General features: G+C 42.3%; 1 protein-coding gene across 1 annotated transcript in view; it reads right to left on the bottom strand.

The window, feature by feature from the left end:
• Window positions 1-595: 595 nt before the first annotated feature.
• STXBP5L (syntaxin binding protein 5 like) overlaps window positions 596-18,361 on the bottom strand; it is an 82,050-nt gene continuing 64,284 nt past the window's right edge. The window contains exons 21-26 of the mRNA XM_032214634.1: window positions 18,068-18,307; window positions 15,628-15,982; window positions 14,394-14,559; window positions 6,092-6,203; window positions 3,531-3,745; window positions 596-2,599 (exon numbers count right to left, since the gene is read on the bottom strand). Of these exons, the coding sequence (XP_032070525.1) occupies window positions 2,558-2,599; window positions 3,531-3,745; window positions 6,092-6,203; window positions 14,394-14,559; window positions 15,628-15,982; window positions 18,068-18,307 (1,130 nt within the window). The 3' untranslated portion in view covers window positions 596-2,557. The remainder of the gene's footprint in view (window positions 2,600-3,530; window positions 3,746-6,091; window positions 6,204-14,393; window positions 14,560-15,627; window positions 15,983-18,067; window positions 18,308-18,361) is intronic.

Below are 18,361 nucleotides of genomic sequence, written 5' to 3'. Positions count from 1 at the left end.
AAAATAGAGTCTATTTCAATTTTGTTTTCCACGTTAATGTATTATGGCTTATTATTCACCATGATGAAATGAACCATGGCTTAGCAAATCTATGAGCAATGATTTCTGTCACCAATTCTGTAACCATGAAATCTGCATCTTTCTGGAAAAGCAGAGGCTCATAGAGAGATCTGAGTCACAGAATAATTCTGGAGATCCATTAAGGAAAAGATTAGTTATGCTTGATCGAATGTAGAATAACTTAGTAGACAAAGAAGTTAGAATCTTAAAAATTAACTCCTTCACAAACAGAAAATAATTGTCCAGTGAGGAAATCTGCTCAGGGCAATCCAATTTAGTAATTTTCAAAGCACATAAATAATCATGTTGGTCCGTGATGAAAATATCCTCAAAGCACAGCTGGAATAAGTACCTTCATGAACTGAATTAAGAAGCACTGATTTGAAGCATTTTCCAGTATTTGTCTTACTGAATGGAAAATCTATAAACACTGAAATAATGACAATTTATCTTTCTTTTTATTGTTTATTAAAAGTGTTTTTGTTAAAGGAACTTTTATCATTACCATCCAAACTTATGATAGTATAATAGTTAAACTGTACAAAGGAGGATTTTAAATTTCTATTTGTCTTGCTTCCAGACCAGTTCCCTAATTTTGTAGCACATCCTAAATTAAAGTAACCATAAAGTTCTCAATCATAATTTTCATTTACTATATGGTAAATAATAAATCCATTTTATTTTATTTTTTATATTTGTTTTCTTATATAAGCATAAAACTTGCTAAGAATTTACATCAACATTTGTTGGCTTAAATACCATACAATGCTTAACTGCATATTCAAATGTGATAACAGATAACAGATCATTCCCTGGTTATGTAATAAACCTAGACAATTTTGTTTAATAAGTTTCTCCATTCTACGCACAATTTTATAAAACTATTTTACACCCTCATATATCCTTTTCTTTATACAGTAGAGCAGTCCACCTAACCTGTCATCATTTTGTGGTCCTTTTGTTATGTTCTTTGGTTCAGTGTTGCTTTTCCTTTTGTTTTGAAAGTTTCATCAGCCTCAGTTCATTTCAGACTTTAGACTTCTTAGAATTTCAGATTATTTTTCAAAATCCCTTTCCTTCTCTTATCAACTTACAGACTTTGTTAATTGTAGATGTTCATTCAGTAGGTTTTTTACTAGACAGCATGGTTTCTGTTCCATTTTTTCCAAACTGGAATTATGCTTTTAGTAACTTCAGCATCTTTGACTGGCAGATAAACCTATTTGTCTCAGGCCTGCCTTACTCTTTGGAGAGACTAGGTGTTCCTTGGTAGATGCATCAAGAAGTTCTCAGTCAAACAAAGATTTTTGTGGAAGGGATAATGTTTTGGCACAAACTTTGTTGTCAAAATGTTATCCATCCCTTTATGAAAGGTGCTCCTTTGTTGTTGTTTTTTTTAAAAAAAGCCTTTTTATCCTCACTTCATTCTTGGCTATATTAGTACCCAGTGAGCTAATTTGGGGATTTCCCAAAAGTGGTACTTGCAATCCCTTTTATCAATGAAATTTATGTCTTTATATAACCTGCTTACTAGATATGTTTTCTACTACAATTAATGGAAAAAAAGCAACACTAGTTGTAATTTGTATAGTTTATTTATAAATTTTTGCTGCAGTTCCCAAAGTAGAAGCAAAGACTCATTATTGGAGAAATCAATCAGATTTCTTTCAAGTCCATTGAAACCAGAAACATAATTCAAAGAATACACCACAATTTGCATCAAGATATTTCTCAGTTCAAAAACTTTACAAAATGTGCAGATTTAAGGAAAGTTTAAGACAAAAATGTGTGATTTTGGATAATAATGCAGCATATAACCCATGAACTTTGGAAAAGTTGCAAAATTATCTGGAACTTCGATGGAACAAACTTAAGGAATATATGTAATACTGGATACAATAGTAACATCTGTTTAAAAATACTAGACATCTCATAAAGAAAGCACAAAGGTTTGGCCGCTAAACTTTATGTGACTTTATTTGTTAACTAATTAAATGCATGACTGTTTTCAAACTAAATTTGCCGACAGGAAAATGTCAAATCAGAGAAATGCAGTTTATTTTCAGCTGAAAGCAACATGCTAGAAATGTTTTAAAAAGTCTGGGTATTTGTAGAACATAACAATAAAACCTCTTTCCTTAGTCATAGCATGCTTTGCTTTTTTTGTATAGGAAGCCAGTTAATCATGCAAAATTTTGTTCATGTAACTGCATTAACAATCTAATATATACATGCTGCTTCAAACCAGGAATTATCCTTTCCACAGCTTATATTCAAAGCCAGTTAAATTTTGCCTGTTAGATATTGATGATTTGGAAAATAATCCATTATGCAGTGGCCTTGGAAAACTACCTTCTTCTTTGACTCTCTGGGACAGGAAAGGGAAAGAGGAAACGGCACGGAACAACAGCTGCTTCTGCCAAGAAGCTGATCTGTTGAAGCTTCTCCCACTAATGTCTCAATACAGCACATTCAGAGACAGCTTCCCAGTTGAAAATCAGAACTGGTACCATTTTTTGTCCTTGTATTTGACCATTACCTGAAAGAATAAAGATACTAATATTCAAGTGACATGGAGATATGAATGTTTTCCTTTCCTCCTAACATTCTGCAGTACGAACCCTAAACCTCTACTTCCAGTAACTGCCTAGCTATATGGGTACTTGTAAACTATGCTGGATCAGATATTTGAAAAAAAAATGGGGAATTGATGTAACATGTCTTGACCAAGACCAGGAATACTGCTGCTATTAGAGCCATAAAGGAAAGGGTGGGGAGTGCCTGGGGAAGGGTTTGCTAATATTAGACAAAAGACATGTTTACTACCAATTGAGGCTTAAAGCACCACTGTACCCTTCATTGACCCCCTCCGAACATTTACCCAGTTTCTGTTTGGGGAGGTATTAAGGAGTGAAAGCAATTGTTTGTATTAATTCTGCTAAAGAGTCATATATCTTTCCAAGTGATTCTGAATGTTTGAGAGAGACAATGGGTGAGGCTGTTGGGTTAGTTGTGGGCAGCGCATCAGCCAATTCTCAATCAGATTTAAAATGTATGATTATAACACAGGCAGCACAGAGGTACTGGCATCCCTAGAAGTTACACAGCAGAAAACTGAAGAGAAGATTAGTAGCAGTCAGGATAGCCAACTGAAAACTGGGTTCAATCCTGTAAAAAACCTACTTTGAAAAGTATAATCAGTGCTGTTAAAACAGTTTCTATCCCAGCTTGTCAGTCATTCATTTATTACAATTTCTCTTTCTTAACTATTTTTGTTCACCACAATCACTGCTGCTGGATTAAGGAAAAGACTAAATGTACTAAATATGGCCCAAAATAGGTAAGAAGGTCTCAAAGAAATCTGATTTACATGCCCATCTGCCTAATGGAGCAAATACATCAATTCAAAGGTATCCCTCATCTCAATGCACAGTAAAAGTAAGAAATGCTATTCCGGAATCAACACCCACCTCATGTGCATGTTTGGAAAATGCCTCTGCACTTGACATCATTCGTGCTGTCTTTTCATCTAGTTCACCAAGTTTTTGTCCCCTTTCATCAAGAGCAAGGCGTGCACGAGCCAGCTCTCCAATAGCACCTCCTGCAGCTCCTTTCACACCCTCAATTGATCCGGGAATATGTTGAGCAAGCGCACGAGATGCTTTTCCTGATGTTGCTTCGCCAACTGGAAATGGAACAGAATTAAAAGCATTTTATTGTGTTTCCTGAAACTTCCCTGCCTATGTCTATGCCAATAGATGAAGTAGATTATATAAAGAATTCCCATTCAGATCCAGAATCAAAGCATTATTGAATTGTAGAGTTGGGAGAAGTACTTTAGGCCATCATGAATCCAAAACAAAGCATTCCCAAGAGATAGCTGTGTCAATTCCATTTGAATGTATTCCTTTAAATAAATTCCTTTGATAATTAGTTCCACTTGAGATTAGGATGTTTTTCCCCTAACATGAATTTAGAACCTGTCTTCCCAGGATGTAGATATCAAATTTCTACTTCCATTTGGCATGTTTTCAAATAATTCAAAATTGTATATTTTGCCAGTTCTGAAGATTAAAAATTCTCAATGCTTTCAGTCGTTGGTAGGAGGGGGTGTTTAGTCCCTTGTTCATTTCTGTTGTTCATATTTGAATCTGCTTATGTGACTTTCTGAAAGCATAGTGTCTGTAACTGGCCAACATAGCTGAGGTAACATGTGACCAAGTAGAATAACACATCATTATGGGTCTTAAAAACTATACTTCTCTTAAATACAGACTAAAATTGCTTTTTCCTTTTGATAATTATGCCACACACTGCTGAGTCATATACAGTTTGCACTCATCTACTGTTCCAAGATTGTTTTTTCAGATCCTGATACTAATTGATATTTTTCTAATTGATATTTTCAGTCTCCTATGTGATTTGCTAAATGTAATTCTGTTATCTTCGCCCATTTCGCTATTAACTGAGCTATTTGAGAGACCACACCTCCCAATTACATCTACTAGATCCAGCATGCTGTGGGTCCCTTCTACTAGAGAACTTTATTTGGTAGGTCCTAGGCACCTTCTCTGCTGTAGCCCCTGCTTTATCTAACATCCTTTTCTCAAAGTGAAGCTGGCATCTTTTTAAAAAAATTTCCTGGAGGTCCCTTAAGATCTGGTTGTGTTAGTAGACTTCCAGAGCCCAGAGGACTGGTGAAATTTTCAAATATTGCTCTTGTGTTATTAATATCCACTTTTTACCCAATATTACTTTCTTTTAATTTTGTGCTTTTATTTCTTTTGTTGCCTTCCTTTTTTAATTTCTTCATTGGAATTGTTTGCAATGTTTTTTCAATAACTTCTTTTAAGAACTCCACCATTTTTGGGCTATAGTATAAAGAATAAACTGTACAAAATAAGTACTATTTATTGAGATATTTCAGGAATATCTGTAAAAGGACTGCTTTGTGTCATCACAAATCCTGGCTACCATGGGAAAACATTTCCATTCTCGGAAAAGATGTTATTCTGAATGGGATAAATCTCTTCACTAGAATTTTACTCTGCAGAACAATCTTCTCCAATATAGAGCCCTCTAGATATTCAGGTTATTTGTGAATTTTATCAAGTATATTTCTTGAATCACTGGCTCTTCCCAGATGGTAGAAGACAACCAACATACAGTAATCTTTCCACGCCCCAATTTCATTTTAGGGGAAACTATTCATGATGAAATTAGGGACAATAGATGGAGAAAACGTGTGTTGTGCACCTATCAGATCATTTTGTAATCAAGAAACCCAAGTATATGCAATTAATACTATATTGCAGTAAGTTAAGGGTACAACATACAATGAACCCCACCCCAACCTCAAAAGAATAAAAAGTAAATATACCCATATTGTCCATGAAATAAATCCCAGAGTCTAGTAATACCTTTATTTTGTCCCAAAATGGCACAGAAGAGTATGCAAACTTTCAAGTTCTCAAGAACTCTTCATCAGGCAACATGTAACAAAAAGCAGGGAATGGAGAAGCAAGAAAGTTCAAAAATTAGGCCAGATGTTTGAGCCATGAGGTCTGAAGTCAGTCTTAAGATGAATGGAATATACTGAATGCAATAGAAAGTTGTAGGCATTATTGATGTCAGACAATGAGACTTTACTAAGTTCATGCAAGTAACTGATGGCTTTTGACTCCTCAGATTGACCTTACATTAGTACAATAAAATACTAGTTGCATATATCTGGGTCGATCTTTCCCCCCCTTCTTTTTGTAGGAATCATTGGGTGAGAAATTCATACAATGTATATTTATCTTTGGATACATAATAGGCATTATTCAGTACCTCCATCGTAGCCTTTAGCACATAGATACATAGCAACTTTCTAGAACATTTAAATATATATATATAAATTATATTATATTGAACAACCGTTTCAGAAAGGTCAGTGTCATACTATCACAATATTCAATTTATTTCCATTTTCTATATTTTACTTTGATTCCTATTTTTTTGTGATACATTGTATGGGAAAAACACTTACACAGATCTTCTCGGTCAAGTGTTCCACCAGTTCCACCAAACAGCCCCTTCAGAAAACCTCTATATTGGGCCTCTGGCGTGTCCATGGGAATGAACAAATCACCAAGCATGTCCTGTTCAAACAACAGCACAAAAAAACCCCAATCCATTTCAAGTCTTTTCAAACTTCACAAGAGAAGCTCCTGAATGTTTATTAGGTTGTATGTAGGATATACCAACAGATGAATTTTAAATTTATCTGCTGTTTGCCAGAAGCCAGATGAAAAATTCATCTCTGAATAATCAATAATTTTCCCAACAATGAGAATGTCAGTTGGTCTTACCTGAACTACATTTCTCAAAGGTCCTGTGGGAGGAGTCACTGATGGTTATTCTCACGTCTAATCTGCCCAGAGACAGGTTAAAGTTGAGGCCACTCCCCTCTACTTCCTCTGCATGGCTCCAGTTTAATCGAAGGTTAGTGTTCCAAGGAAGAACCTGGAAAGGCAGGGTATAGGAAAGACAACACCAACCATCCTGACCCTGACTGACCAAAAGCCACTAACCTAGCTCAGGAACCTATGCGCTAGCCAGCGCACTAATACGGGTGGGAAGTGACTCACCTCCCAGGACCTTTGAGAAATGCAGTTCAGGTAAGACCAACTGATATTCTCCAAAGTATCCTGTGGGAGGACTCACTGATGGGACATACCAAAGCTAGATGTCCATGGGAGGAAATCATTGGGCCTGAGCCCCTTGAGTGTCCAGCACTCCCTGCAGTACCCTCTTACCGAAAGAGGCCTTAGCTGAAGCATAAGCATCCAACCTCTAATGCCTGATGAAAGGAGAGGGCAAAGCCCAGGCGGAAGCTCTACAAATATCCTCGATGGGTGCCTGGGTAGACCAGGCTACAGATGTGGCACATTCCTCGTGGAGTGCACCGTGATGCCAACCAGTACCGGAAGCTTGTGTGCCTCATATGCACTAGTAATGGCCAGCCTGATCCATCTGTCAATGGTAGCTGGTGACATCCTTGCCCCTAGGGTAGAAGGCTGGAAGTAGACGAAAAGCGCCTCTGATCTCCTGAAAGGAGAAGTGCATTTCAGATAAATACACAGTGCCCTTCCCCCATCCAGACGGTGCCAGGACCATGCCCTGTCCCTAGAGGGTGCCGGACAGAAATCTGGAAGAACCACCTCCTGAACCCTATGGAACGGAGAGTTAACCTTGGGCAAGAAGGAGGGGTCAAGCCTCAGGACGACCCTGTTGTCGTAAAATGTGCACAAGTCCACCGTATATGAAAGCACATTGAGCTCAGATACATGCCTGGCGGAGGTAATCGCCACCAGGAACATAACCTTAAAGGTTAGGAACTGAAGGATCACTGTCCTCAAGGGCGCAAAGGGAGCCCAGACAGTGCTTGGAGCACTGTGGAAAGGTCCAATGTGGGAAACCGGTGCACCACAGTGGGTCTAAGATTAGCTGCCCCTCTAAGAAACCTCTTAATAACTGGGTGCTGTGATAGGGAGCGACAGCCCCCCACCAAGGACTCTGGTCAATGCTGAAACCTGTCTCCTGAGGTTATTGTGGGCTAGACCCTTCTCCAGGCCATCCTGGAGGAATTCCAGCACCTGTGGTGCCAAAGCCGACGCTGGGTCCACTTGTGCAGACTGACACCAGGATTCAAAGGTGGACCAGATCATATTATAAATGCGGGGGGTAGATTGCCTTCAGGATGCCTTAATGGTCTTGATCACTGGCTGAAAAATGGGCCGCTCTCAATTGCTCCCACTCAAGTGCCAAACAGTCAACTGAAGCTACTCGGGCTCTGGATGGAGCAGGTTCCCTTGGTGCAGAGCCACCTCCCTTATCGACTCCTCAAGTGGGGAAGGACAGAAAGCCACACCAGGTCTGTGAACCAGGGTCACTGGGGCCAATAGGGCACCACTAGAATCACTTCTGCCCTCTCTAGCATTAACTTCCTCAGGTCCCCGGGAAGGCGGGGAGAGGGGGAAAGGGGTATAGGAGGCCCACTGGCCATCTGCAATGCAGGGCATCAACGTCCACTGCCCCTCGAGCTGGGAACCATGAGATGAAGCTCTGGACCTGGGCATTCGACAGGGTGGCGAAGAGGTCCACTGTCAACCGACTGAACCTTCGACAAATCTGCTCAAAAATGCTGGAATGCAGCTGCCATTCCCCATGGTCCACCATCTCCCTGCTGAGCCAGTTGATTTTCCAACCCGGAAATGTGTTCTGCTTGAATCGAGAGAAGATTTCACTCTGCCCAGTTATCCAGTCACACTGCCTCATCTCGCAGCGCCAGCGAGTTTGTTGACATGGGCCTTGGCAGCAACATTGTCCATCGGGACCAGTACATGCTGACCTTTGACTATCCCCTTGAAGTGGCGATGTGCCAAGTGAACCACTCTGAGTTCCAACCAGTTTATGTTCTTTCGTAGATCTGAGGGTGTCCACTGGCCTTGGGCTATCTGGGATTCTAGGTGGGGTCCCCAACCAAAAAGGCTTACGTCCATCGTCAGGACCAACCTGTCTGGTTCCCTGAACAGGGAACCTTTGGTCAGTGCTGGGGACATTCACCAACGGAAGGACAGGAATACCTGGGACGGCACCAGGACCTTGAAGATGGAATCACTTGTCCCATCTCTCTGGTGTGGAAGCAGCAGCCACTGCAGCTCCCTGGCGTGGAGGTGTGCCCATGGCGTTATCGAGATGCATGAGATGAACTTGCCCAAGAGCTGAGAGAGAAGAACTATGGGAACAGAACATGCCTTGCGAATCTGTTTAATCAACCCCACAATACTGTCCCTGCGCTCCTGGGAAAGAAACACCATACACTCGACTGTGTTGATGACTGTCCCTAGATATTGAAGCCTAGTGATGGGAACCAGGTGACTCTTCTCAAAATTGATTGAGAATCCCAGGGCATGCAAGGTATTAATTGTGCGACCCAGATCACCCTTGGACAGTTCCGCAGTTGCAGCTTGAACTAAGATATCATCAAGGTAGCACTGCAAGTGAACTGGAACAGCCAGCACCTTGGTGAAGGTTCTGGGAGCTGAAGCCAGGCCAAAAGGGAGAGCCCTATGGACTCCCTGTAAGAAAACATGAGGAACTTGTGGTGCTCTGGGGATATCATGATATGGAGATATGCCTCCATGAGGTCAATGGATGCCAGGAAGTCCCCCTGTTTAATCCCCTCCAGGATGGACTTGAGGGACGCCATCTTAAACTTGCGATAAACCAGTCTAGAATTTAACAGCTTTAAATCTAGGATCAATCTCCACCCCCCGGACTCTTGGGAAATACAAACAAATTTGAATAAAAGCCCAACTCCTTCTCTTCCTCCGGAACCAGCTCCACCGCTCGGATATCCAGCAGATGCTGAATAGCCTTGTGCATGAGCGAACGCTTGACCGGGTTCCTGGAGGAAGAAAAGAGGCGGAATCTATTCAGAGGATGGAAACAGAACTCTAACTTCAAACCAAACCTAACAGTCTGAAGGACCCAGGCATCAGATGTGATGCAATCCCAGTGATTCGCAAACAAGGTAAGGTGGCCGCCAATCGAGCCCGAATCACTTGTTTCTGTGGTAGGGACGGCCACCCCCCCTGAAAAGGACACTTGGTGGGCTGCTGGTACCTGTGCCTGTCCCTAGAGTATTGCCTGCCCCCTGCCTGGGGTATCTAGGGGCAGAATACCTCGGCTGCTGGAAGTCCGGTCAGGAGGCTGATAGGTGGCCTCCTGGGGTAAGGTGCTAGGCGCTGAGCTGAGTGCTTGGTTGTGGAAGGGAAGACCTTGTGTTTATTTTTGTCTTCTACAAGGATGGAGTCAAGGGAAGTGGCGAAGAACTTTTCTCCCACATAATCAGCTGATGCCAGATGCCATTTCGATCTGGTCTCCGCCTGCCAATTGTGAAGCCACAGGAGACACCTGGACACCATGGAGGACAGAGCCCTAGAAGAGTACTTAACTGCATCCAATGTGGCATCTGCTGAGAAATGGGTAGTTGAAGGGGAAACTGATTTGTGTTCTTGGGCAGTTGATGTGCCGGGTTGGTCTGGATGACCTCGTGCGGTCCCATGAGAACTTAATCTAGAATTTTGTGATTTTTGTTGCAGCCCCGTGGTGATTCCCTGAGCAATGGCCTGAGCAATTACATTATGAAAACTCCCAGGATCATTGGAAAAGCTAGGGAAAGACATGGAGGCTCCAGTTCAGACCCAGGGGCTGCAGATTGAGGAGCCAAATGAGGCCTGGATCTGGGCAACGGGTGGCCCAAAGGATCCTCAAGGCGACCTGCAGACTGTGCAGATGAGAGAGGGGAAGATGGGGGTACCCTCTCTGCTAGAACCTCGGTGAGACCCCGGGGAATGACGCTGTGCTGCACTGCTAAAGGAGCACCAATATCACGCTCTGGCCACATGCATTCCACAAAATGACTGCCGATCAAACCTCCTTCCAAGATGGCGACCGATGATCCCGCACTCCAATGCCAGAGCGAGCACCGACGAGCTTGCTCCTCCAGGAGCCTTCCGATCCCCCCAGTGCCCCCCCAGATGTAAAAAGGTTTTGAGTTTTTTTCTGAGTTTTATTGGGATTTATATGCCGCCCTTTTCCCTGAGGGGACTCAGGGCGGCTTACAACCACAAGGGAGGGGGGTGCAGTGTCAAAAACAGAACAGTATGTGAACAAAGAAAAAATAGTAAAAAACACAACTTTCATTCAGCAATCAAACACTCGGGCGGGTAAATTGGGAACCTATCCCCAGGCCTGCTGGGAGAGCCAGATCTTGAGGGCTGCGCGGAAGGTCTGGATAGTGGTGAGGGTACGGATCTCAACGGGGAGGTCGTTCCACAGGGTCAGAGCTGCAACAGAAAAGGCTCTCCTCCGTGTGGTTGCCAGTCGGCATTGACTGGCAGATGGAATTCGGAGGAGGCCCAGTCTGTGCGATCTAATTGGTCGATTTAGGGAGGTAATTGGCAGAAGGCGGTCTCTCAAGGGGGTCACGGTTCTCAGCAAACCCCCCCTCATGCGGCTCAGAGCCCCCTCCTACAACTGCCAGCGGTGTTGAGGGCTCCCACAACAGCAACAAAGCAAGCTCGTGCACAGCAAACACAGATGGGAATGCAAGGAGAGGAAGGAGGGAAAAATCAGATAGATAGAACGAAAAAAGAAACAAATTAAAGGCAAAATAAAAAATATTTTCAAGTATAATCGAAGAGCCAGCAAAAACAGTACTCTTTCGGGCCGAGACTGAGATTAAACTGGAGCCATTCAGAGGAAGTAGAGGGGAGTGGCCTCAACTTTAACCTCAGTCTCTGGGCAGATTGGACGTGAGACTAACCATCAGTGACTCCTCCCACAGGATACTTTGGATAACTCTATTAGGTCACACAAAAGCCTTTCTTGGTCAGAAAAGTTCCTTCCTAGAGTTAGTAGATGTTTTCTTATGCTGTGGGATATGATACACGGTTGAACTTTCAGGCAATATAAGGCAAACTCTGTCCCTGACTTTTCAATCTTTTTCATGGCCGTCTCATTTTATTTATTTATTTATTTTGTTAAACCTTTAGTAATCAATGTGACTATGTTGAACCCTGCTGGCAAGTATGGAAACAAAGCTTTACATTTCATGACAGATCATGGTTAACATTCAGGGGTACATCTAGAATGTATGCAACAGCACATCCCCCTATACCAGTGGTTCCCAAACTGTCGCAGCAGCGCAACACAACAGCCATGAAGCGACCACTCTCACGAGCAGCCACCCGGCAAACCCCCTTTCCAGCCAGGCACCGCGCCATTCACTTACCTAGGGGTATCGCCAAGCCGCATGAGCACCTGTTCGGCGCCACCCGGCTCCCGCGGCTTGGCGCCTTTGAATGGTGCTCTGCACAGCTGGAGAGGGGGGTTGTGCAAGCGCTGTTCCACTCCCGCTCGCGCACCTCCCAGCCTCACGATGCCCTGGCCCAGCTCTCCCTGCAGAGCCAGGGCACCTCCGCTGCAGTTGCCACCGCCACGGCCATCCCAGCATGGCTTTTTTGGCAGCTTCCAAACCGAGTCTTCTGGCAGTGGCCACTCTGGGTGTACGCTCTATGGTTATATGCTCTCCCAACAGCCAGCCCACAACCATAGAGCATACACCCAGAGCGGGCACTGCCGGAAGACTCAGTTTGGAAGCTGCCAAAAAAGCCATGCTGGGATGGCGGCGGCGGAGATCTGGGCCAGAGCATTGTGAAGCTGGGAGGCGTGCAAGCAGGAGCGGAACAGCCGCTTGCACAACCCCTTTCTCCAGCTGTGCAGAGCGCCATTCACTAGCATTTTGAAGGTGCCAAGCCGTGAGAGCTGGGCGGCGGTGAACAGGTGCTCACGCAGTTTGGTGATACCCCTAGGTCAGTGAATGGCGCTGTGCCCAGCTGGAAAGGGGGTTTGCCGGGTGGCTGTTGTGCCTGGCTCTTTGGGAGCCCGCTCGCAAGAGAGCAACCGCCTGGCAACTCCCCTCTTCAGCTGGGCACAGTGCTGCTCACCAACCTAGCGGTATCCCGAAGGCACCAAGTAACGCGATCACCTTTGCCCCCCCCCCCCGGTTCCCGCGGCTTGGCACCTTTGGGATACTGCTAGGTTGGTGAGCGGCGCTCTGCCTGGTTGGAGGTGGGGGGTTGTCCAGGGGGCTTATTTGCAGGGGAGGGCTTATATTTTGCCCACCAGAAAAATGTGGCATGGCCTTATTATCAGGACATGTCGTATTTTGGGGGAAACACGGTATATATATATTTATATGCAGCCCAAGATAATACCTCTTCATTCATTACGGCAAGCCAAAAGGTTGGTCACACTTCATCTATATATATTCCAATAACATGAACACCCACGCAATTTTATCAAAAAGTAACTGACACTCAATACACTACAGGACAATCAGCACAAGTTTTGAAAACGATAATATTGCCATACCTCAGAAATATCTCAGAAACATCTAATAAACTATTATAACTACATGGCATCATCATAGCATACCTAAAGCCCTCCAAAACATCCTAAGCAAACTGAAAGACCCAGTAGCTCCAGAAATAAAAACAGGAATCATCTAAAAGATAGAGTGTAAGTATTGTAACAGCCACTATGTAGGACAGAAGACTAGCAGAGTGTATCTGTGAACATCAACTAGCGGTCAGAAGACTCCTTAATTACACAATACATGGACAGACTTCACCATAGTTTCAACCGGGTACTCATGAGCATTCTAGACCAAGTGAAGTCCAAAAATAGTAGAGAATTCCTTGAAGCTTGGCATTTGGACAATCCAGCCAGAGATTGAGATTTATTAGATTTATATGCCGCCCTTCTCCCAAGGATTCAAACAAATCTATATATTATTCAAAAGAGAATCAAAAAGCTAAAAAGGAAACAAAAAGACCAAAACACTTCTTCACCAGCAATCAACAACCAGATAAGCAAGATTAATACTAGACCAACAATCAGGCAGTAAACAATATCCCAATCAAGGAACCACCAAGAGCACTCCCAACAACACTGACAGGGTAAGCCACTTGTATATAAACAGAGCAAACCCAGCTCCCTTCTAGCATTGATGATGTTACCTAATGAAATGTCCACAAGAAAACAACCAAGCTCCAAGAGCACCCCATAGGCTCCTCAGTGCTTAATGTGTCTTAGTCCTACCTCCACTCATGGAGTGAAACTCCTGAGCTTCACCTGTCCAGCTAGCAGAACAGGTAGTGTTTGGGAGAATATTACCTGGGAATCCTGAATTTCAATCTGCAAATTAACAAACTAAATTTGGCTTCCAGGTCTGGCTGAACTACATTTTACAATGCCATTGGTACCAAAGTTGCCTCATCCCAGGGACTAGCCATTATTTAAATCTATGATATCCAGTCCCTGCTCTAGTCAGGCAAGTCATCATGCAATCTCCATGCCTGTCACAACCCATCTGACTGTTTCTAATGATCAATTCATTCATAATCCAAAGCTCTCTCTCCCCCTGAAGAATTCTTGGTACAAGAGGATTTGAGTTCATCATCTAGGGATCATATCCTGCCTATAAAGAACACTATTCTCAAAAGGATTTCACTAAGACTCTCATTCTTCCTGGCAGCCAGTGAGCTTTCGTTTTGAGAGAGAGCTGAAACTATCATGTCATAAGTATTGTCTGCATTCTCAGACTCTCAAATCATCTCCAACTCAACCACTTTGGATTCAGGGAAACAAATTTGTTTTTTTGGCATTGCACTTTTACCGCACAGAAGCTATGTTTGTCATTATATTTCAACATCTACCTGCAGATTGTCAAACATTTCCTGGCTATAGTTCAGTCGCTGGACTTCTGTTGGAGAACCAAGATACAAAGCTTGTCCTTCATTGGTAAAACAAAAGGTCCGGGCAATCCTTGTATCTGTTTCAGGCAAGAAATTCACATCTAGCAGCGAGCGGAGGCTGGGTAAACTGAAAATAAATAGGTAGATTCTGTAGAAACAGGTTTAAACACAATATTCTGTGCAGTACAAATTGACTACCATATTGTCACAGCTGTAATTCCAGCAAACAAAACAAAATTATGCATTTAAATATAATCAGAATGACTGGCTGCAGATCTATGAATAATTATTTGGGAATAAGTTATATTAAATGCAATACAATTATCAACATTAAGTTATAAACCTCAAGATTAGATTAGAAAATGCATGTACCAATCAATTGCTATGGCAATTGCAGGTAGGGATTCCTCCTCTGTTAAAATTCCTGGATTATATTGTACCCAAATGCTGTACAAAAGCAAAATTAAATTATCTAGCACTTGTAAATTAAACTTGCATATAAAGTCATTTCTATGAGCCACTAAAAAGAGTAAGGAAACTTCAGACTCAGCCAGGCTCTGCCAACTACGAGAATGATCTAAATACTATAAAATACTTCTGTAGCTATAAGGACATAGATAGTCCAACTTCTTGAGCCTGAGAGATGCATGTGGAGTTAATGCCCTGCTTAAGATAGATAGCTGGGATTGATAGTTTGAATCATATGTTTGCCTGGGTATTGGAGGCAGGTTAAGAGATTAGATGAATGATTGAAGCTTTCCTTAGGCGTCTATTCTATTCTTTGGGAGAAGACCACTAGCTATAATAATCTGAGCTGTGAAGATAATTGCCAAAGTTAACAAGTAAGCAATCAGAAGTTGAAATTAGCAGGATCAACACAGGAAATTTCTCCCAAAAGGCCTAGAAATCACTTGGATGGTCCTAGCTATGTTTTAAAGTGATTTGTGAATTTGAGTAAAGAAACTGCATGGAATTTGGAGTTCTTGATGTGCGTATATTGTATGTGTGTTTTCTTAAAACATTATCATGATCAGAATCTCCTTGGAATCCTCCTTCAGAGGGATCCATCTTTACCATCACCTCACAGACTTCGTTGTTCAGCAATTAGCGAAGAGTGCCACTTTCTTCTTCACCTCAAGGATTGTGTGTGGCAAGAAAGGGACATAGCTTACATTCATGAAATGGTATCAAGTACCTCAATATCATGATATGCCCATTGGCACAAAAGCATGCCAAGCAAACACTGTTAGAGAGGGTCACCGCATCTGCTCGCAAAAATAATGTGTCTGTGATGTTGTAAACATAGAGGCATATCTGGGAAGGCAATGAAAATACTTTGGCTTGTTTCTCTGAGCAGATAATGGCAAACTGGTGGTCTCCTGTGTTCTGGGAGCATGAAGAATGAAGGACAAGTTTCCTTTTATTGGTTCTTTCGCTATCCTCAGTGGCGTTTGGATCTCTCCATGCTTCATAGGGAGGATGTATTAATGTTCCCATGCAGTCCAAGTAAGCAAAGGTTAACACTGCTCCCTTTAGTGATAAAATTGTACCTATAAAACAGAATTCATAGGATTTATTAATCTCTAAACCACTTATACTGATTCCAGTACATATTAGCTATGTTATAAAATTTCTTACTCCTTCCCTATTTCTCTCACACACAGACACACACACATAGACACACACATACTTTTTTTCCCTGCTCATACCATTCAAACATATATCATTATGATTTCAAGACAGGGTCAGACCTCTAAATGTAGATATATTGTACTCAATCAGATCAAAGAATTCCATCCCCACTCCCCAACGTCTTAATATATTCCCCTCATAGTCCTTATAGATGAAAAATGCTGAAATAATGTTATGTTCTCTAGTACAAATTTATTTCTTCCTGACATTTCAATAGCAATAGCAATAGCAGTAGACTTATATACCGCTTCATAGGCCTTTCAGGCCTCTCTAAGCGGTTTACAGAGAGTCAGCATATTGCCCCCAACAATCTGGGTCCATTTTACCCACCTCAGAAGGATGGAAGGCTGAGTCAACCCTGAGCCGGTGAGATTTGAACCGCTGACCTGCTGATCTAGCAGTAGCCTGCAGTGCTGCATTTAACTACTGCGCCACCTTGGCTCATGCACAGAGTTCTGCTGTGTTTTAATCATTACATAAAATGTTATGTTCTAAGTTACTTTTGATATATTGCTGCATTAAAGAAGCTTTTTAAAGTTATACAAAATTCTCTTTTAATTAAAAAAGAGACCTGAATAAAAGTTAAAAATGAGGAATTTGTAATGATATCAAAGTTTCTTTGGTTATGGTACCCAAATGCTGGCATGGATCTTTTTTTTAAAAAAAACCCAATATCAAAACAATGACTGCCACTAGCTCAAATAAAAATTTGTCAGCTAAAGTATTGGAATTCTTAGTCTTTTCTGCTTCTTCCTGAGAAAAAGGATATGCATTAAACTGCTGAGGATGGATTATTGGTTCACTTCCCACACAATCTGCTCCCATTTTAACTATCCTTTCCAGAGCAAATCTACACTAGACTCTGCAGAAATAGACTCGTAGGATCCAGTCTGGGTCGGTCACCGGGACCAGAGGTTTGGTATTCTGAGCTTTCAGACTCGTACTGCAGCCCATCCTCAGGGAACTTCTCTCTAGCAATGTGTGAACTGTTCTGTGTGTGGTATTTATAGTGCCTGTTGTTTGTGGCTTTTTAGATGTTGATTGGGGTGTGTTGATAGCTGGCTTTTAAGTTGTTAATCATTGTTTGCTTCTGCTGCCCATCCCTTGCCTTCTAAGTACTTGATAGGCTTATGTTAAATCAATCCTGTTGACTGACAAGGGGCTTGTTTCTCAGGCTTCAATCACTTGCCTGGCTGTTTTTGTGCCTGCTCATCCAACAATGTTAGTAGCTGCAAAATTGATTGTGTGTCCTTGTTCATTGCAGTATAAGGCAACCAATGAATTCGATTCTGCAGCTACTAAGATTATTGGATGAGCAGACACAAAAACAGTCAGGGAAGTGATTGAAGCCTGGGAAACAGGCCCCTTGTCAGTCAACAGGAGTGTTGATTTACCACCAGCCTATCAAGTATTTAGAAGGCGAGGACTGTGCAGCACAAGCAAATGACAGCTAACAACTTAAAAGTAAGCCATTAACACACCCCAATCAATGTCCAAAAAGCCACATACCACAGGCTCTGTAAATATCACACACAGAACAGCACACATTCTGCTAGAGAGAAGTTCCCTGAAGATGGGCTCCAGCACAAGTCTAAAAGCTTGGAATACAGCACCTCTGGTCCTGGTGACTGATCCAAATTGGATCCTGCAACATTATCTTGGGACATGTATATTTGTCTTCATTCATGAAATAGGCTTGTGTTATTTTCAGTTTGCCGCGGCACAGTGGTTGAAAAACACTGCTTTACACATACACATGTAGATATGCACAGACATATACAAACTCTGTTGTATACATATAGGCAATCCCGGAGTTAGCAGAGGTATCCTAGTGATCTTCCTTTCTGTTTCAATTGCCCCAAGGCAAGAGCACAGAAAAACATAATCTAACACTTTGTGTTAATTGGCATATTTCAGCAACAATAACAATCTGAAATTCTTACCACTGAGTGAAACTGTTACTGGCTCTGTTTGCCTTAATTCATCGACAGTGGGAAGATGAAGGGAAAGAGTCAAGACTACACCCAGACCTGTTCCAACCCAGAGGCAAGGAGACAAAGATGTGTCATTTTTCCGTGAAAATGATTCCATGAAATTTAAAGCTGTGATTGTTTCCTTAGATTCTTTGTCAATACTGCAGATGCTAGAACTTCGAGAAGGGCTGAATGAATTCTCTCTGTTTTCTGTTGAAGGAAAGTAAGACAGATTAATATATGAAGTTGCTATTTACCAAGACA

This window comes from Thamnophis elegans, chromosome 3, assembly GCF_009769535.1.
Source record: "Thamnophis elegans isolate rThaEle1 chromosome 3, rThaEle1.pri, whole genome shotgun sequence".
Lineage (NCBI taxonomy): Eukaryota > Metazoa > Chordata > Lepidosauria > Squamata > Colubridae > Thamnophis > Thamnophis elegans.
The sequence above is the reverse complement of the archived record's forward strand: the minus strand, read 5'-3'. Positions and strand labels throughout refer to the sequence as shown.